The 22,157-nt window shown below is 43.2% G+C and overlaps 1 protein-coding gene across 1 annotated transcript in view; it reads right to left on the minus strand.

Moving 5' to 3' along the window:
* Positions 1-2,700: 2,700 nt before the first annotated feature.
* SLC4A8 (solute carrier family 4 member 8) overlaps positions 2,701-22,157 on the minus strand; it is a 78,126-nt gene continuing 58,669 nt past the window's right edge. Inside the window, exons 16-24 of the mRNA XM_032211475.1 lie at positions 21,330-21,443; positions 20,085-20,246; positions 18,024-18,275; positions 14,089-14,157; positions 11,022-11,195; positions 6,151-6,288; positions 3,477-3,592; positions 2,971-3,042; positions 2,701-2,833 (exon numbers count right to left, since the gene is read on the minus strand). Coding sequence (XP_032067366.1) covers positions 2,701-2,833; positions 2,971-3,042; positions 3,477-3,592; positions 6,151-6,288; positions 11,022-11,195; positions 14,089-14,157; positions 18,024-18,275; positions 20,085-20,246; positions 21,330-21,443 — 1,230 coding nt within the window. The remainder of the gene's footprint in view (positions 2,834-2,970; positions 3,043-3,476; positions 3,593-6,150; positions 6,289-11,021; positions 11,196-14,088; positions 14,158-18,023; positions 18,276-20,084; positions 20,247-21,329; positions 21,444-22,157) is intronic.

A 22,157-nucleotide genomic window follows, 5' to 3' on the forward strand; every position in this document is an offset into this window, starting at 1 on the left:
TCTCCTTCTGCCTCTCCCCTTCTTCCCTGTCAACCAAGCAGGCTATGTGGAAAGGGAGGAATCACTTCTGCCAAATAATTTTATTATCTGATGACATTATAACTTCAACTCTTTTGAAATGAGACTGAGGATCACTTAAAATTATCTTTATTATTCTAGAGAATAAGAACAGAATCTTGAAAACTGTCAGAGCTCCTTTGTACTATATCTTATAATGAGCAAAGTTAGTTTGTATGTGTGCGTTATTTTTATTTTCTTTCTCGTGTTTCCTTATTTCTCACATCTGAGTAATATTTTATGAATGACCACCCTTTACAGTTCACTCATCCCTTCCTATTCCCAAGGCCAGATATGTATTTTATCACGTGGATGAAGAGAGATAATAGATGTTTTGCATTGCACTTAAACACACTACACCAATGTTTTTCAACCTTTTTTGTGCAAAGGCACACTTTTTTCATGAAAAAAATCACGAGGCACACCACCATTAGAAAATGTTAAAAAAAATTAACTCTGTGCCTATATTGACTATATATAAAGTAATTTTCCCACGGCACACCTAACACTATGTCATGGCACACTAGTGTGCCGCGGCACAGTGGTTGAAAAACACTGCACTACACTGCCTCTTCATTTGTACACACCTTGAGCTCCAATATCTATTTTAATTTTTGTTCACATTATCTTGGCAGTTAGTAACCATCAAAATAGTGAAAAAAGTGACACTGACAATTCTTCTGTTAATCACTTTTCCCTCCTCTTAAGTAATTTGCACTGCTGAGATCAATGGCTTGGCTGAATTTACCTAGACATGAAATCACATTAACAAAACAACAGACACAATTCCTTTTTAAAAAACTCCTCACAGGATTGGCTACCAAATAAAAAAGGAACCAAAAAAAAAGAATTTAAGCAGTATGATTATGAAATAAAAACGGAGAGAGACACGTAGAGACATTTCTCCCACTTATCTGTAATATTGGGTTACCTCTTATCAATTGCTTGCATGGTAACTTGGTAACATTTTATTATTGGATTTTTGCAAACAGCATCCACATCTCTAAGTAGCATCCAATAAACCAAAACTAAACAGAAAACTAAACTGTGGCATAATGTTGCTATACATTCAAAGTGGAAATTGTTGAACTCACACCAGAAGGCAAATTTTAAAAAAAGTGGCAGCAATCTCTCTACTATTAAGAAATTGTAATACATCAAATAAGCACGTGTGTATGCACACACAAGAGAGGCTTTTAACATCAGACTTCTATTACCTTGCTGGTCAAAAGATAATTAGAATGCCCACTGAAGCACACAAAGGATAATCAGAACACTTCTCAATGGCTTTAATATGAACCCAGTTACTTGTGTGAAGGAAGTACTAGGGCAATTAGTGAGTCTGTGTCTTTCCCATTGCAAAAGCATTTTCTCTCCTTTGCCTGCACATCTTGGCTCTTCCCTGAGTCATCTTCATGTGCTGCAAGCTCCTTGTCCTAAGCCAAGTCCCGAACGGTCAAGCTGCAAATCAAAAATTGCCATTAGAGATACTAGTCCTGGAGACCCTGAAGGCATTTTCCCATATCTTTTATTTTCCCCCACCCCAACTTCCAAGCAAATGAAACAGTTTTAGAATATGCTTGTCATGGTTGTCCAATTATATCCTTGGCATACAAAAATCGTTTAGAACAGCGCAGTGGCCTAGAGGTGGAATTATCACCTCACAATCAGGAGGCTGTGAGCTCGATCCTAGGAAGTGGCAGATATTTCTCTCTGGGCACAATGAGTAATTGTCTGCTGTGAACTCTGCATAGGCGTCAGGAAGGGCATCCAGTTAGTAAAGGCTCGAGCTTCTTCCGGGCGAAGGAGGGGCGGTGGCGGCGGCAGCGGCTGCTTTAAGCGCTCCCTTGTCTCGCAGCCGGGGCCGCTCCAGGCCGCCGGCTGCTGACATGCGCTCCTGCAAGAGCCTCTGTGCAGCGCCAGGAGGCCGCAGAGAAGCTTCGCTCCGCTTCTCACCCAGCCTTCCCCCAGAGGCGATCCGGGACTTCCACGGTGGAGCCTGGAGAAGCAGGCCGGGGCAGCGGGTGGGCGGCAGCATCGGGGACAGTGGGGCACTTTGCATCGCGGGAGCCGCCAAGCGCCCAGGTCTGCAGCAAAGAGCCAGCCTCCTCCTTCTCTCCCACTCCTCTCTCCTCTGAAGCACGCCCCGCCCAACGTAAGTGTGCTCAAGAAGACATGATTCGCTGCTTCCAGATCAGGAGGCGGAAGAATTAGTGCCTCTTTTGCATCTGAACTTTTTTGCCTTTTAACTCTTTCTTAACTTTTAGAAGGCGAAAAATTCCTTATGGAAAGGAGGCCCCGGAGTTCTCTCACCTACTGCTTTGGTTAACACTAAGCAGACACCAAGCCACTGTGACCTGGAATCTCGTAGCAACTATCTTGGCTTTAATTATTTTTAAACAAATATTTAAATTTCTTTCTTTTTCCTGAGGAGACTGGTGAGGCTCCGCCTCCCTTGCCTCTTGTGACTGCATGTCCCTGATATATAGAAATAGTTTGCAAACTTTTGCTTCTGTACCAGAAGTTTCTATCATTAGTCAAATGACTGGTCTTCTTTATAAGCTATATATAATACAACTGTTGACCAGCCATGCTACATAAATGGTATGGCGATTTTGTGGGCCTACATTGACTATATTCACTTCACAGTAATAGATGTAGGAAAGCTACAGTAGTTGGAGAGGCATAGATAATTATTTTTAGCATGCCATTTTTTAAAACTATCCCCTTTATATAATCTTCCTTGAAGATTGTGGGGCTCTTGGTGCTCCCAGAGCTTGGTGGTTTTCTTGCAGATGTTTCATTACCAATATAAGTGACATTATCACTTCTTGAAGACTGCATGTACTGATTTGAGACTTCCCTATGGAAAATTTCCATACCTATTCCTTTTAACTTCAGAGTTTTTCTGTATTCATGGTGAGAGTCTTCCACACAGTCGTTTTAGGCATTTCTTCTGAGATATTAATATCTGCAGGATCAGGCCTATAATAACATTTTCATTAAGATAATTTATTATTTTATAAAATTATTTTCATCATTTAGAGTTGATTCCCCTGCCTTAAATGATTTAGGACTTATTCACAGACCATTTCCAAATGCAACACATATAATTCAATCCATATCATTTCCCATGCTGATGGGACACAGCACAACTAGGCCCTGTATATGTTTACAAAGCTGGAAATTATTTAAAATGCCACTCTTTAAAAAAATGCCAGCGATGGAGACACGAGTGTCTGCATATAAGCACAGTTGTAAAAGTGGTTGATACCACTCAAATGATGTGCCAAAGGGCATTCTGCTTTTTTCTTCCCAAAGAGGTTACTGGAAGAATTAAAATTGCAATAGCAGCATCAACAACAGCACAAACAACAACAATGTGATCATTGCTTTTAGCGTCTTTTTTTTTTTTTTACCTAATTTCAATTTTTGGTATATTTTTTGAGTGTCCTGGAGCTGCCAAATAATTTGAACTCATTGGAGACATTTCAATTACAGCCGTCGTGCCATCTTCCATCATCTTCTGAGATTCCTTTTTAACACAGAGAAATTCTGGTTTAGATTGTGATAAAAAATAATCTGCACAGAGACCAAGCAAAGTTTTCTATGACCAAATTGATATTGGTTACCTCTGGACAACATTTTCACCATTTAGCATAATTTATCAACTTCCATGATATTTGCTGACAATAAAGAAACAAATTTCAACTAAAGTAGCCTGCTCTGCATTATGTCCTGTGAGAAGCTCCCCCCCCCAAACTCCCCAGAAGAATGAAATATTTTGGGAAATATTTAAAAAGGCAGAATATTACATTTCCCTAAAGGACAATTTTTTTGGACATGTGATGCGACACCCAGAAAAATAACAGCATACTTCAGGGAAGATTGAAGGCAAACGAGGTCCAGGCTAAAGAAGAACATCATGGCTTCAAAATCTAAGGGACTGGTTTGGACAAAACACAGCAGCACTTTTTTCTGTGGCTGTTGATAAAAATAGGATCGCTAACATGATCGCCAACATCCGATGACGGATATGACACAAGAAGAAGAAAAGGACAAATGGAGAAACATGTTTTTAGAGGCAGTAAGCAGCCCCCAGTCTTTCTTAATAGCCCACAGCAGATGCCAACACTTAAGGAGATAAAGAGCTTATTGAAAGAGGAAGCCAACAGTCTAGATGGCTCAATTCATATACAAAACAAATATTGCCAGCAGAAGCCCATTCAAGACAGGATATTTCAAAGCTCCTTGCAACAAAGTTTGCATTAGCCACAACACCCTTTCAGAACACAAGCGCCATCATTGCACCACCCCCAGAACAAACTTCAAATAAACCTATAAAGATCCACCCATTCATTCAACCATTTGGTCTTATACCAGCGGTATATAAGTCTACTGCTATTGCTATTGCTATTGGTCAGCTGTCCCAAAATCACATCTGGTTGTTGGTTCTGCTCCATCAATAAAGGGAACCTGTCTTTACAATCAGCCTCCAGCCTCCATTTTATTTCCAGTGCCTTTCTCCCAGCTTGGAAATGGACCTGGATATTTCTTCCAACAGCCCTGAACGTATTATTTTATCTGAATCCCATCATTACTGTATTAAAGTGTTCCAGTTTATTTAGCACCTATATAGTCCATGCCTGGAAGAAGTGACGTTCTATCCATGATGTCTCAAGACATGAATCTCTTTCTTGGAAATTACCACCAGAGCCAGAAAGTTATGTTCAACCTGATCTAAGGACCCACAATACCCAGAGCAGTTGTCACCCAAAGGAGGGAGGGGGAGGGGGAGGGAGGGAGAGAGAGGGGGGGGAGAGGGAGAGAGGGAGAGAGATGGCAAAAGATCAGATCAGACCCAGAAAGGCTAGGAAACAAGAAACCTCAGTTTTAAAAAAAAAAGTCCTGAACTTCAATACAGCAGATAAGAAAAAAGATATGGAAACGTAAGAAAAAAGGACTGAAATAACTATGTAAAAACAAACAAATTAAAAACATTAGAAAGTTAGCTGAATAACCCTTTCAGCTAAAAACTGTTTTTCCTGATGAAATTTCTGGAGAGAAAGCCAGTCTTGGTTTTTAAAGAAAGATCTAATGCTCCCCTCTAGTGGTCACTCATATAACAGATAACAGATTAACAGAGTTGGAAGGGACCTCCCCTCTTGCTCAAGCAGGAGACTCCACAGCATTTCTGACAAATGGCAGCCCAAACTTTTCTTGAAAGCCTCCAGTGATGAAACTCCCACAACTTCCTAAGGCAACTTCTGTTCCATTGATTGATTGTTCTCACTGTCAGAAAATCCCTCCTTGTTTCTAGGCTGAATCTCTCCTTGGTCAGTTTCCATCCATTATTCCTTGTCTGGCCTTCAGGTGAATGGACCACATATTTATGTTGAAAAATTAGAAGAACCAGTTTGGTATAGTGGTTAAAGCACCATACTACAAACTGGGACACTGGGACTTCTAATCCTATCTTAGGCCAGCTGAGTCACCTTGGGCCAATCTCTCTCTCTCTCATCCCAGCCCACCTCCCAGAATTATTGTTGTGGAGAAAATAGGAAAAAGGAATATTAGGTATGTTCACTGTCTTGAGTTATTTATGAAAATAATAAAGGCAGAATAAAAATAAATAGCATCTGTTTTTTCTTCTTCTTCAGAATTCCAGACTGTGTAAAGACGACAGTCTATTCAACTTTATCCCAAAGATCAGTGAGAAGAGATAGGAAAATCATTTAGCCCCTAAGCAGAAGAAAACTTTAAAAAGAGCTCACTAAAGACTCGTCCTTTCAATTCTGCTGAAGTACACTTAATTTCAAACAGACACACACAACACAGACACACAGAGACACACATCTTGGTACTAAGTATAGGTAGTCCTCAACATATGGCCACAAGGGAGCCTAAAATTTATGTTGCTAAGAGAGGCAGTTAAATGAATTTTTATCACATGATCATGGGGATGCTGCAAGGGCCGTAAAAGTGAAAAATGGTTATAAGTCATTTTTTTCAATGCTGTTGTAACTTTGAATGGCCACTAAATGAACTGTTGCAAGTCAAGGACTATCTGTATGTGTACTTAAACCTACTCACATCATTTTCTTTTGCCATTTGGATAGCATCATCTAATTTTTTTTTCTTGCTTTCTGGCATGGGATCATCAAGCCAGCTGAGTTCCCGCTTTGAAAAGCATAAATCCATAATCTTCCGAACAAAGACCAATGCTAAAACCTTTGGAAAGGAGAAAAGAGAAGTTGGGGGGGAGAGAGTAACATTCCTGAGATGACAACAGAATTCACTGGAAATGAGCAAAGTAGATAACAAGCCCTAGAGACATGATGGCGAACCTATGGCACGTGTGCCAGAAGCAGCACGCAGAGCCATTTCTCCTGGCACGCGGAGCCATCACCAGTTGCTCTTCCGGGTTCCGGTACAGCAGCCAGCTGGTCTTCATGCACATTGGCATGCCAGAAAGCAGAAGTGGAACCGGCTGGTGCATATGCACACGCCAGGAAAATGATCTTTTTGTTTCCAGGGTGCACATGCGCATCAGCAATTTGGTGATCTGGTTCCTGGTGCGCATGTACACGCAAAAACCAGCAACCAGAAGAGCAACAGCCATGCATGCCAAAAGACGCGGAGAAGGGATCCTGGCCATTGCTTCTTAGCGGAGCAGAGCTGTGGTCGGGGCTTCCCTTCCTGCCCACCTGAGCGGGCTTCTTGCTTGGCCCCAGCCCTCCAGCCCGTGGTTAATCTGCAGTCCGAAGTGCCTGGCCAGCTCGGGCGCCCCAGAAAAGCGGCAGCGGCAGCAGCCACAAGGGAAAGGGCAGGAGCAGCTGGCCGGCCCCTGCAGCCACTCCCACACCAGCCAGAAGCAGCACTGTGACAGTTGCCAGGGGCGAGGGGGCAGCAGCGGCAAGGATGGGCAAGGGCTTCCCTCCTTCCCCACCTGAGCGGGCTACTTGCATGGCTCCTGCCCGCGGCACTGACATGGATCCACAGTCTGGAATGCCTTGCTGGTTGGCTGCCTCAGAAGAGACAGCCGGTCCCTGCGCAGCCCCAGAAGAGCATCAGCTGCAGCCACAGGAGGAAGGGCAGGAGCAACCGGGTAGCCATCGCAGCTGCTCCTATGTCAGTGAGCCAGGCCCTCGGCGGCGTCCTTATGAGGGTAGCTCGCCTTCCCACCAGCAGTTCCTCCAGCGTCCCGGCTGGAAGTAGCAACACAACAGCCGACACTACCGAGGGCGAAGTGGTGGCGATGGCGAGGATATGCGGGCCTGGGCTTCCCTCCTTCCTACCTGCCCAAGCAGGCTTCTTGCACAGCTCCAGCCCAAGGCTCTGATGAGGATGCACGGTCCAGAGCGCTGTCGCTTCCAGCTGGGATATATTCTGCCAGGCCCTCATCTGTGTCCTGGTACCAGGAGCGAAGAGGTGGCGGTGGCAAGGACAGGTGGGCCTGGGTTTCCCTCCCTCCCCCCACCCGAGCAGGCTTCTTGCCTATGGCTCTGATGAGGATCTGCGGTCCAGAGCGCTGTCGCTTCCAGCCGGGATATATTCTGCCAGGCCCTTGGCAGCGTCTTTATGCAGGTAGCTCACTTCCCCGCCAACAGCTCCTCCACCAGCATCCCGGCTGGAAGAGGAAGTGCAACAACCGTTGTTGGGGAAGGGACAAAGGAGTGGAGGTCACACATTCTCGCCACCGCCACCCCTTCGCCCCTTCGACTGTTGTGCTGCTGCTTCCAGCCAGGACGCTGGAGGAGCTGCTGGCAGGGAGGTGAGCTATCTGCATAAAGACGCCGCTGAGGGCCTGGCAGAATATATCCCGGCTGGAAGCGACAGCGTTCCGGACCATGGATCCTCATCAGAACTGTGGGCTGAAGCTGTGCAAGAAGTCTGCTTGGGTGGGTAGGAAGAAGGGAAGTACGGGCCCGCCCATCCTCGCCATCACCACCACTTAGCCCTTGGGAGCGTCAGCTGTTGTGCTGTTGCTTCCAGCCAGGACATTAGAGCAACTGCTGGCGGGGAGGCGAGCTGGAGCCATGCAAGTAGCCTGCTCGGGTGGGGAGGGAGGGAAGCTCTTGCCCATCCTTGCCACCGCTGCCCCCTCGCCCTCAGCGGCTGTCACAGTGCTGCTTCTGGCTGGGACGCTGGAGCAGCCAGAAGCCGCCGTGGGGAGGTGGGCCAGGCAGACACCGATTGCAGATGCTTCTGCTGCATCTGATGGAACAGGCAGAATGACTACTGGGACCTGAGGCGGCGGAAGCATGGATGTAGGCAACACGTCTGGCAGAGGCGGCGGTGGCAACAGCATTGTAGTGGGCAAAGGATAATGCCCAGAGGTTGCCCCATAACCCAGGTCGGGAACATGGAGCCAGGAAATGAGTCTCCCAGGGCGTCGGCTGGGAAAGCGCAGGCCTTCGCAGGCCGCAATAGAGACAAAGTTTGTGTGCTGGGCAGGGTGGTTGGGAGGCTTGCGGCCCGGCGTGGGCCAGCTCAGCCACCCCACCAAGAGGAGCATTTTCCTCTGTTGACTCCAAATGCGGTGGGGAGTGGCAGGTGTGGCTGCTGTGGATGTAAGTGGAAGGTGATGGGTCCATTCCCTCCAAAATGGCCGTTATATTCCTCCCTGTGCTCCGTCTCCTGGGCAGGTGGAGCAAGAGCCCAGGGGCAAGCCCATCGGCCACAGCCTCCATTTCCAAGAGCAGGCTGTTCGGTCGTTCCCAGTGCAATCCAGGAGACCGGAAAGAGCCTCGGGAGGGTGGAGGAAGCTGTTTTTGCCCTCCCCAAGCTCCTTGAAAGCCTCTGGAGCCTGGGAAGGGTGAAAAATGGGTCTATCGCAGGCCAAAAAGCAGTGTGTGTGCATGCGTATGCGCATGGGGGCCCCACACATAGCATTATGGGTATGGCATGCCCATGTAGGACCCCCTTGCGCTCCCCCCACTTTTGGCATGGGAGCTCAAAAAGGTTCGCCATCACTGCCCTAGAGAAAATAAATTGAAAGCAAGAGAACCAGAGAGTAAGTCATGCATCATCAAGGTCTCTTTTTCCAAAAGTTTTCATTATGGCAAATAAGCTTGCTTTTATGCTAATTCTGGGATTGTTGTTCTCCCATTCAGGAGTGAAATGCTCTGAAGTCTGCCACCAGTTTGCTTCATGCACATTTGCATCTCAGGCGCTAAGAAGCCCTTTCTGAGTCTGCAAAGGTAAGCAGAACAGCGAGGGGTGGAACAGCTGTGCCGGGCGATTTATATTAGTTAGAAAGCAGAATTTCCTGCTTTCTAGCGAATATAAATCGTGCGGCAAAGTTGGTTGTTGCACAGCTGATCATCAGAACTTTTTTTTAGCATTTTTTTTACTACCTGTTCGCCCAAACCGGTAGTAAAAAAAATGCTTTAAAAAGTTTTTTTTTAAAGGTTCCGATGATCAACTGTGACAATCAGCTGTGCCGCACAATGATCGGAACTTTTTTACTTTTTTTTTTTAGCACTTTTTTACTACCGGTTCAGATGAATAGGTAGCAAAAAAATGCTTTAAATAAGTTTTTTGAAAAGGTTCCAACCATCGCGCAGCACAGCTGATTGTCACAGCTGATCCTTGGAACCTTTTTAAAACATTTTTTAAAACATTTTTTACTACCTATTCACCCGAACCGTTAGTTAAAAAATGCTTTTGAAAAGTTTTTTAAAAGGTTCCAACAATCAGCTGTGACAATCAGCTGTGCTATGTGATTGGTGGAACCTTTTTTTAAAAAAATTTTTAAAGAATTTTTTTACTATTGGTTCAGCCCAAACTGGTAGCATTTCACTCCTGCTCCCATTGTTAAATAAACACAACCATGGTCTTTTGTGATACTGCTGAAACCAATAGGAAAAGACAAGAAACAATGTAGAATTCATTAGGGACAATGGATGTAAAGAAAAAGTGGATTTAATAATCTTGGAGCTATTTGGTAGACATTCAGGAATTATCACAGAGAGAAAATCAGATATTTTAACTTCAAGCACATGATTAAAACCACAACTCCCCTGGTAAAAACAAAAGGCTCATGTCAGCAAGCATACTACGGGTAGTTCTCACTTACTGACTGCCTCGTTTAGCAACTATTCAAAGTTGCAACCGATCCTCTTCATTTGTGACCATCACAGCATCCTGCAGCCATGTGATCACCATTCATGGACTTCACAGCCAGCTTCCAACAAGCAGAATTAATTGGGAGAACACAGAAGTGAAATCACAAGTTGTGGTCATGGGATATCTCATTTAACGACCATGATACTTAGTAATTTCCAGTCCTAGTTGAGCTCAGTAAGTGAGGACTACCCGTACAGCCCACTTGAGAGAACCTCCATCATAGCCATTAAACATACAAGCAAGATTTCTGTTAATTAACACAGAAATTTAGGAAGAGTTAATAGATGGTATTGACTTATTACGTCAATTGTATATGGAATTGAGAAATGACGTTCTGTCAAATCTACAAAGGCGTTTTTTATCCTAATTTCCAGTTTTCAAATGGTTCCACTGTTAATGATTTCCTCTTAATCCAGCAGCAATAGCTAATAGTTTATAGTAGTTGGGACCAGGCTATAAAGCAAAAGGCCAGAAATGGACCTGTTTCCAGCCTCCAGAGGGCCTCCAGAGGCCGGGGAAGGCAGTTTTTGCCCTCCCAGAGGCGCGAGGAAAGCCTCCAGAGCCTGGGGAAGGTGAAAATGCCCACCACCACCACCACCACCACCACCACCACCACCACCACCGTGGTGCAGGAGGCTGACTAGGCCACACCCACCCAGCAACCAGGCAGAGAACCTGTTGCTGAAATATTTGAAGCCCAACCCTGCTTACAACTCAGGATTCTGAGCAAAATCAGGTCTTCTCAAAATTGGGAAATATCTTCAAGATGCAATTCTTACTCTCCTCGCCAGCCCTTATGACAGAGATGGACATTTCAGCTTAAGTGTTTTTACCATCATGGGAAAGATAATGGCTGCAGGAGACATCTTGACAACCCACAGAATGATCAGGCAGCTCAGCTGGATCATCGTGAAGAGATACACTTTCCTTAGAGGAACATGTCGCAGGTAAATGAAATCAGGCTGATGTTTGGAGGGCATTCCCATTAACTTCAGGCGATCAAAAAACTAGGAAAACAGTACAACAAAAGCAGAGCATGTGTTGGAAAAGATGCAATTGGTAGGGTAGTTGTTCTAGAAATCATATTGCTCTAACCAAGCAGCCTGGAATTGTTCCTGATGACTAGGAAGGCAAGGCAAAGAATTGTACAACTAACACTTTTATGGATGTGCTGCCATAAGGAAACCATCGCACAATCTAGTACGTGGGTTAAGAGCATTTTTCACACAAGAGCTTTTTGCAGCAATACAAAAACCATTAACCTGAATTCTTTAAATCTGCATCCTATGAACAGGAATCATATACTGTATTTTCACTCCCCTCCCGGTCAAAAAGCACTTTGATAAAATCGGTTTGTGTGGTTTCCCAGGGATCCTTTAACTTATATACGTATGGTAATATACTTTTAAACAGTGTATTTCTCAATCTCGCAATGTTAAGATGTATAGACTTCAAATGGCTGGAGAATTCTGAAAATCCACACATCTTGAAGTTGTCAAGGTTAAGAAACACTGCTCTTAAACAATGACATATCCTCATAACTTATAATTGAAAGTGGTTACTTCAAAATGTTATAAATGTTAAAAAACAGCCCAGCTCAACGTAAGGCATATGCTTTGCATTCTATTGATCGAAACTTTAGCCCCTAGTATCTTCTGTTGAAAGGTGGAATGTGGTGCTTGATAGAAAAGGTTTACAGTACAGCAAAAGAAAGTGCAAGGACTTTGGGGGCCACAACCAACCATGAAATAAATATATTGTGTCATATTCTGGTGCAGTACAAAATATACAAATTATGTTGTTGTTCAGTCACTAAATCATGTCCAACTCTTTGTGGCCCCACGGACTATAGTATGCCCACCCTCCTATCCTCCCCTGTCTCCCAGAGTTTTCCCAAATTCACATTCAGTGTGTCAATGACACTATCCAATCATCTCATCCTCTGCCCTCCCGTTCTCCTTTTGCCATCAATCTTTCCCAACATCAGGGCCTTTTCCAATTAATCCTCTTCTCAGGAGCTAGCATACAAAGCATATCTGCATCCTTTTAACATAGAGGTCACCATCTTTTTTATGAGATGGCATTACACCAGCAAGGACATTGGCAATAATATGTATATCTATATGTAAATCTATATCTATCTATAACTATATGTCTCATCTATCTCTATCTCTATTGATCAATGTGTGTGTGTGTGTGTGTGTGTGTGTTATAGTTATATAGTTATATATACAGTTATATATATGGTTATATACCGTAGTTATATCTATCTATCTAGGGATAGATAGATAGATAGATAGATAGATAGATAGATAGATGGATGGATGGATGGATGGATGGATGGATGGATGGATGGATGGATGGATGGATGGGGGAGAGGGAGAGAGAGATTAGATATAGATATATAAAGGTATAGAGATAGAGGTATAGGTATATAGATATATAGACATATAGGTATAGACATACACAGTATCAGAGGTGGGTTCCTATTGGTTCAGACCGGTTCAGCTGAGTAGGTAGAATCTCATAAAACCCTGAGATTTGGACCATTTTTCAGGTTTTAATTTTTAAGAACTGGCAATAAACACTCTCTCTCTCTCTCTCTCTCTCTCTCTCTCTCTCTCTCTCTCCATACATACACACACACACACACACACACACACACACATATACACTAAAGTATTCCAAAAGTATTGCCAAAAGTATTCACTCACCTACCTTTACTCACATATGAACATACGGTAACTGACATCCCATTCCTAATCCATAGGGTTCAATATGACGTTGGTCTACCCTTTGCAGCTATAAGAGCTTCAACTCTTCTGGGAAGGCTGTCCACAAGGTTTAGGAGTGTGTTTATGGGAATTTTTGACCATTCTTCCAGAAGAGCATTTGTGAGGTCACACACTGATGTTGGACGAGTTTACGTGGCCTACCACTTCTTGGCTGAATTGCTGTCATTCCTAAGCACTTCCAAGTTCTTATAACACAGCTGACAGTTGACTGGAATATTTAGGAGCAAGGAAATTTTACGACTGGATTTGTTGCACAAGTGGCATCCTATCACAGTTCCACGCTGGAATTCACTGAGCTCCTGAGAGTGACCCATTCTTTCACAAATGCTTGTAAAAGAATGTTTGTCTGCATGCCTAGGTACTTGATTTTATACACCTGTGGCCATGGAAGTGATTGGAACACCTGATTTTGATTATTTGGATGGATGAGCGAATACTTTTGGCAATATAGCGTGTGTGTGTGTGTGTGTGTGTATACAGAGAGACAGACAGACAGACAGACAGACAGACAGAGAAGGGGGGAGTTTATTGCCAATTCTTAAAAATTAAAAACCTGAAAAATGGTCCAAATCTCAGGGTTTTATGATGTCCAACTCAGAGGGTGATGGGGGAAGAAGTGAACATTATGTGCTCTGATCCATTAAGAGTTAAACAGCCCAGAGAACCAGGTCCTAGTATGTAACAAACATCCAAACCTCTTTTGTCCAGCTTAGTAACATCTGGGCCAGAATTACAAGATCGAAGCCCAACAGATCAATGACTCATCTTATGGAAGCACAAGGGATCGAACCATGGAGAAATGTAAGTCCTGATACTTAAAGCAAAATCTTCGGAGAATGTTGAAATTATTGTGGGAAATTGCCTTCAGATCATGCTGGCCCCCTCAGCCAAGAAACTGAGATGAGCATTGGGCCTTAGAGTCGGACACGACTGACTACTTTTTTACTACGGCAAATCTGGTGGAATACATGTTTTCTCTGTTCAAACTGTGAAGTGCTTGCCTCGATCTTCTGATGTCCCTGCCACTTACAAAGCCTCACCACAAACATTAACCCATCAAAGGCCCAGACATCCTTGCTGTGCCAAAGTAAAAATATATAAATACCTGTATTTCGTTCAGAGAAGAAACACCCATGTATAAAAACACTCCATAGAGAACAGGCATAGGTATAAACTAAAAAGAAAAAGAGCATAAGTACTACATGAGATGGAGTTTAGGTATGTCACCAAATTCTTTATAACTAAAAAAAAAATACTAGATCATTTAAAAATACAGGTAGTCCTCAACTTACAACAGTTTCGTGACCGTTCGAAGTTACAGCGGCACTGGAAAAAGTGACTTATGACCATTTTTCACACTTACAACTGTTGTGGCATTCCCATGGTATCATGATCAAAATTCAACCACTTGGCAACTGGCTCATATTCATGACGGCTGCAGTGTCCCAAAGTCATTTCATCACCTTGTGTGTCTTTCTTGCAAGCAAAGTCAATGGGGAAGCCAGATTCACTTAACCACCATGTTACCAACTTAACTGTGGCAAGAAAGGTCATAAAATAGGGCAAAATTTCACTTAACAACCATCTCATTTAGCAACAGAATTTGTGGTGATAAGTCGAGGACTACCTGTATAGCTTCTCACCCATATGACATCTTTTTTAAAAAAACAACCCTATTCAATCACTGTTAACCATACTGGGGAGAATTAGTACATTTTGGCAACCACACTGTTGCTGTTTTCGGCCTTTGAAATACCACATGGAAATGTAACCTTTCTACTTGGTGAAAAGAGGCACGACCACACAAGGCAACTATAATTTAATGTGGTTGTACAATTGAGTGGTGACTGCCAGGGTCCTGCAAAGGTCAAGAACACCAGTGTATTGTCTTTTCTTGAGGGTTTTAGACAGGAGTTTGATGGGCACTTACCAGGGGTGGCTTAGTACAGGGGATCCTAACCCCCCAGGAACTAGTCTGCGCAAGCAAGCAAAGCCCCATCCACATACACACACATGAGATGCAAGCAGTGTGCAGAACAGGTCCCAGGCACCCAACAGGTTGGTAGGGGCGCTGGTTTAGTAGATTTCTGCACTCTCGAATCGCAGAGTTCTGAATTAGTTTTCAGAGAAGGAGAAAAGATCTGATTTACTCTCCACACTAGCGTTCCAATCCTACAAAATAAGGTACCTGTCAGGCTTGGCAGCCATGTTTTCCTTTGGACCTCAAGCTTGCCACACATTTTACTGTGGGAAACTGGGAGGAATGATTGCGTGGAGATGGGAGATATGTAGCCAAAACAACATTCCTTCTCAGAGAGTCAAGGTCATTTTGCCCTGACACCTGGACTGACGTGGAAGGGGTTTTCCCAGATATGCCCGCATGGCTTCTCTAATAAATTGGAACTTTGAGGAATCTCTAGTCTTGGATTCTTATTTGATTGAGGGTGCTATCTGGAACCCTGACAGTATTCTGTTTAAACACCAAGCGTCATGTTTATGAACAATTATGATAGCTTTTATTTTGAATGAAGAGAATAGTCACTCTTGATCTTTACATCCAAGGAGTTATTAAAGTTAATTTTAGTATGACATCTGTCTTTAATTTGTGCCATGGGATACAGTGTTGCATTTACACATTTTATTTTGGAATTGAATGCGGAAAATCACACATTAACAAGTTGCAGGTTTCTCTGGCCGTGGAGGTTTACCGCCCTCTCTAAGCAGCTTCCAGAGTCAGCCTATTGCCCACAATAATCTGAGTCCTTATTTTACCCACCCTGGAAGGATGGAAGGATGAGTCAACCTTGAGCCTGGTGAGATTCGAACTGCCAAATTGCAGGCAGCCGACTGTCAGCAGAAGCAGCCTGCAGAACTGCGCTCTAACCACTGCCCCACCGCAACTCTTAATGAGTGCTTTTAAGGAGCCCATAAGGAAGCACCTGTTTTTGAACATTTCAAAGTAACCCAGTCATTTTCCAGGCACATACGGTTTTCTTGGGAAGCTCTCCCAGACCACCGCAGCAACAGCCGCGCACTTCTGTTTCGTGTACTAAAAGTACATTCTACAGAATCTCTAAATTTTAAAGGATTTCCACATTTTTATCAGGCTGGGATACACTTTGGCCTTGGGAAAAGAATGGTGTTTCAGAATGTATGGATACATTCTGGGAATGCTTACACAGCAACAGCCAGCAAATTTTTAAAGCAGCTGTTTTTCCCTCAGGATTATACAGATGTCCTCAACAACAGCAACACAAGCTTTAAGGAGCATCTTACAGGAGCTATGTGCATACCTATGAGTATGCCAAAGCACCTTTTTTCCCCTTCAAACCCAAATTGCTACATCTCTGTGAGGATGAATCCAGGATACTAGACAATTGTAACAATGAGATCATGAATGGAGTACCACACACGCTGCCACAGCTTTCTACAGTTAATCTTTGACTTACAACCACAATAGGCACTGGAAAATTAATCATTAAGTGAAGTGATCATTAAGTGGGATATCCCATGATGGCAAATGATTTTATGACCTTTTTAGCCACAGTCATGTAACAAAACATTGTGATTGGCAAGTGAGACATCACATGACAATGACTTGCGAACATCCCTGCGGGCTTCCCCAGTGACATTGCTTGTCGGAAGCTGGCCAGGAAGATAGCAAATGGTGATCACGTGACCAGGAGATGATGCAACTGTCATAAATTCATAACGGTTGCCAAGCACCTGATCATGTGACCAGATGATGCAACTGTCATAAATGCATAACGGTTGCCAAGCACCTGAATCCAAGTGACCACAGAGAGGCTGCGACAATCGTAAATATGACCACTTCCGCAACCCTTTTTGTCAGAGCCACTATAACTTTGAATGGTTGTAAGCCAAGGACTATCTTTATGGCATTGGGATACCAGAGCTATACATAATAGAATTGGTTTGGTGTAGTGGTGAAGGTGATGGCCTAAAAAACAAGGAGACTGTGGGTTCTAGTCCCACTTTAGGCATGAAAGTCGGCTGAGTGACTTTGGGCCAATCATTCTTTCTCAGCTCAAGCACCTCACAGGGTGGTGGTTATGGAGAAAATAGGAACAGAAAGGAGTGTTATGTATGTTTGCTTTGAGTTACTTATAAAATAATAGGTAAAGGTAAAGTTCCCCTCACACATATGGGCTAGTCGTTCCCAACTCTAGAGGGCGGGGCTCATCTCCGTTTCAAAGCTGAAGAGCCAGCGCTGTCCGAAGACGTCTCCATGGTCATGTGGCTGGCATGACTAAACGCAGAAGGTGCATGGAATGCTGTTACCTTCCCACCAAAGATGGTTCCTATTTTTCTACTTGCATTTTTACATGCTTTCGAACTGCTAGGTTGGCAGAAGCTGGGCCAAGTAACGGGTGCTCACTCCGTTACGCGGTGCTAGGAACTTGAACCGCTGAACTGCCAACCTTGCTAATCAACAAGCTCAGTGTCTTAGCCACTGAGCCACCACGTCCCTTTAAAAAATAATAAGGGTGGGATAAAAAATAAATTCTAATAAATAAGAAAATTGTCCTCATATCATGTTATAGCTAGTGTAGCCTAACCTGAAATGTTATCATCCCACCACTTACTTCCTGCTCCTTTCTTTAGCCCTGCTTTAAACCCAGATGTGGAAAGCAGTTATTAACTCTATTGTCTTGCAACTCCATGGGCAGAATTGGCTCACTGTTCTGGGAAATGATGCAGAAAGATACATCTTTACATTTTGGATATATAAGGAATATCAGATACCAACCTGAATTGACGGGGAGGGGAAATATCTTCGGGGGTGGGGGTCTCAAAAGGACCAAGGCCCATTTCTTTAAATAGGCTTCAAATCTTCTCCTGACTTTGGTATGGGAAAGTCAGAAGTAGTTTTTGATAAATGCTACTAAAGAGATGCACTTTCAGAATGGGACAAAGTTGACATCTCAAGCCAACACAACTCCATTAAAGCTAAGACTATTTAAAAGAGGGAGAGGAGGTTGCCCTGACATACCCTTGAATGTTCTTCCATGCTTTTACCTTTAACATACTAGTGATGAAGACTGAGAGGCCCATTAGTATAAAGATCATCACTCCAGTTGCTCTTTGTTCAATTATGCCCAGGAATTTAGGTTGCTCCCCAGGAGCTGCTAGAGTAGATTCAAGTCTAAGACTGTTCACGTGACTGATGGAAATGACGGTGGCAGCAACATACCAAGGCAACCCCATCACTGAACACACACCAAGCATGAGGCCCACCACGAAAAGGTCCAGATGGTAGCCACCTCCTTTCTGTAAAAATAGAAATCATTAGCAGAGGTCAACCATAAAACCCTGTTATCATTCACTGTAAATCACAGGATACATACTAGAGATAAGGTTACTAGAATCATCAAAAGTTAGAAGAGGTCTGTACAGTGCCTTATTTCTGGATGGTGGTATGGGTGAAAAGTAGCTTATTCATATTTGTTATAATCAAAATTCTTTCATGTTTGAAAATATGTTCGCTATTGCTATGATTCAACTTTCCTTCACACCTGTCGCTCAATCTTTCTTCATATGCTTGAGAACTAGGGAACCGTGGTATGGAATAAGGACTTTTCACTAAGATGCTATCCTTTGGGATGGAAGAAACTTATTTCAGCACCTTTGGCTTCACACACATTTAACTAGCAGTGAAAGCTAATTGCTGTTTCCAAGGCTTTTCAGGTTTTTGAACAGGGTCTTTATCAGATCTCTTTCCTGGTTTATTTATTCCCCCACTTTAGCTCTGATTATAGGACATGTTTTAAAATTGTGTGTATGCATCTGTGACGAGCAGAAGTGCAGCTCACTAAATTGTGCACTACTGGCAGCTGCATCTTATTGGTAAATCTTTGGAATTCAATATTCTCAGGACTGGTTTGAGCTTTCCAGAATAGCAATAGCAATAGCAGTTAGACTTATATACCGCTTCATAGGGCTTTCAGCCCTCTCTAAACGGTTTACAGAGTCAGCATATCGCCCCCACAGTCTGGGTCCTCATTTCACCCACCTCGGAAGGATGGAAGGCTGAGTCAACCTTGAGCCGGTGAGATTAGAACCCCTGAGCTGCAGATAACAGTCAGCTGAAGTGGCTTGCAGTACTGCACCCTATCCCTCATATATGGAATGGGTAGGGATGCAGCCAGAAATTATCCCTTTGTTTTCATTGTCCATCTTTGACATTACTTAAAAATCACTAACATGAATCCATATTGTCACTTCTTATTCTTTTTTCCTTCAGGGTTTGATTTGAGTGGCTCTCTTGCTTCCTATTCTGATCCTTGCATATATGCTGCACATTTGCCAAAAGTGGAAGAGGCGAACAAAACAGACTACAGTGCATAAACCACAGGAATTTATTTGTTTCCACTTTAAAGCAGCAGATGTGCATGCTGGTACACCAAGTCTCCTATCAACTTAAGAGGTTCTGATACAGGAACCTGGAAGAGCAGGAGAGAGACACTTTTATGATTTAATTTCCTTTCCTGCAGGTTGCTTAAATTGTTCACTCTGTTTTTTGTCAGCCTGGAAGATAAACAAATGCTAAGTCGACCAGAGCCATATCTCTTCCACTTGCAACAACAATGTTCCTCTATAAAATAATCAAAATTACTTTTGAATTTGGGAATGTTTCAATACTGATTCTTCTTCTGAGATCAGAGCAATCTGAAAAATGCAACAGACTCCAGGATATTTTCACACAAGCAATATAGGATCACAGCCTTATTTGTCACTTGAAATGGAAATCTGGCTCGCTCGGTTTCCGAAAACTGGAAATAAAGTTATTCCACAGGAATTTTAGATTGCCATTTCAAGAACAGATTTAAAGTTTTAATCTCTACCATATGCTATGGGTCATCCCCACCTCCCCTCCATACAGTATGTGTACAGTGGATGATAGCTGTATAATGGGATACATTTCACTATGTCACTCGTATAAAACCTGTTTGATTTTTACTCAAACTAAAGTTCCATATAGTCTGGATTATGCTGCTGTTCCATTGGGATTTTACTTCTCAGTTGACCGCCATAGAAAAATAAGCTTGGCAAATTATCCTGGCCGTGCTGCTCTATTACCTTAAGTTTATGTTCTTTCCTGTTCACAATAACTGCTGTGATTTGTTGGTCCATAAATATAAGTATAGTACAGAGTAATGCTGGGATGATAGATGCTGCCACAGTCCAGGAAGGATTGGGGCCTATTGGGCTAATGAGCCATCCACGGTCATCATTTGTTGGCTGCAGGGGAAAAAATACACATGAATTATGCCATGTTTGTATCAGTATGCCCTCTACCCAGCCTTTTTTTAGCTATATATAGACAATGGTATAGGAATGTTACTAGCTGGCGTTTCACTGGATGATGAATATGGGCCTTGCTATGGCCACTCAATTGTGAATGTAAACCTATTATTCCTCTTTGGTAGAGAATTAAAGTGTTGGTTACGCATGTTTTCTAGGGCCAAGCGCACAGAACCTTTTGAGTAACATGCTAGAGATCTCACTGTAAAAAGCAGGAGGAGTTAAACCAGTTCTGCATGCGCAGAACACAAAAACAAGACGGTGGCAACAACGGCGACAACCAGGGAACCAGTTCAGGGACATGGCAGGCCTGGGTCGCTGCCAATTCCAGGTAGGAACCCACCTCTGCCCAGAAGCATAACAAATTAAAGTTTAACTTAATTAAAGTGTATTGTTTAATGGACTGCTAAATTGGCTATGCCCACCCAGTCATATAACCACCTAGCAAATCCCACCCAACCAGTCCGGTCCTCCAACAGTCTGAGGGACCATGAATTGGCCCCTGTTTAAAAAGTTTGAGGACCTCTGAGTTAAACGAATGAAATAAAAGGAGGCTGGCTATTAAAAGTGAAATTTAATTTAATTTAAACTCATTTAAATATCCTTACTATGATCATTCCCCACAAAGTTAGCCTTTTCCCCATTACCACATTTAAAACCACAATTTTATGCTACTTTGGGGCATTTTTTTCGGCATTCAAGCCTTTCAGGAGTTAAATGCAACTCAAGAATCTCAGGTTGTCATCCTACTTATATTCCCACCCGCTCTAAAGTACTTTTCCCACTTCAGAAACAAAGTACAGCATATCTCCCACTCAGCCATACATGCAGTCTCAATGCCCTTCACCCACACATAATTAGCCACAAAGTGTGACATCCTTTCTTCCTCCCTAAAGGATAGGAGAAATAATCAAGGGCAGGCCTTGGACTCACTTGTTCCAGCTACTCGGACAAGGGATATTTTCCATATACCACTACCTGCACTTAGAAGAATTCAAGAAGATGAGGTGAAGTACCTACCTTAAAGACACCTGGAACATTCAGTTTTGGTGATGGGATTCCAATGAAGTAGTCAATTAGGACCATAGTGACAATGGTTATAAAAATAGCGAAATCACCTATCACATAGCGTATCTAAAGAGGAAAAAAAACAGACAAGTCTCTACAGGGTTATGGTTAGGATACATAGGACTTGATCTACGTATCTAAAAAATTAGTTCCAGATAAACCAAGTGTTGGATGTATGATATTCATATTGCCAACCAGGACACCTGCTGGATATTGAATAGATGCCCTGTAAACCTGATGAATAATTGCTCCCCAAATCTGAAAATAACTTTCATGAAATCAGGGTTTAGAGGTATAGACCTAGTGCCTTGAAGCTATGAGGGTATGGAAAGAGAGGAATTGACTTTGACTCAATCCTGGGAAGTTGGAGTGGCTTTTGGTTTTTGGCCCTTTCAGGCCTGGAGATATGTCATCTTTGACTTATTGGATAAAGCTGGTGCGTAATTTGGGGATTCTCCTGGACTTGTGGCTACTGCTTGATCAGAGGGTGGTAACTGTTGGTGGAGTTTCCACAGATTAATCTTCTGCCCACCTGTGCTCTTTCCTGGGCCAGGAGGCTTAGCTCGTGATCACTCATGTCTTGGTTACTTCCTGTTTGGATTATTACAACATGTTCTAAATAAGGCTGCCCTTGAAGACTACCTAGAAGTTACAATTGGTCCAGAATGCAATAGAACTCACAGTGTTGGACATTCCTAGGTTAATCCATGTTACGCCCCTGATATATGAGCAGTATTTACTCCCAAGTGCAATTTTTTCGAAGTGCAATTTCAGGTGCTG

This window comes from Thamnophis elegans, chromosome 2 (genome assembly GCF_009769535.1).
Source record: "Thamnophis elegans isolate rThaEle1 chromosome 2, rThaEle1.pri, whole genome shotgun sequence".
NCBI lineage: Eukaryota > Metazoa > Chordata > Lepidosauria > Squamata > Colubridae > Thamnophis > Thamnophis elegans.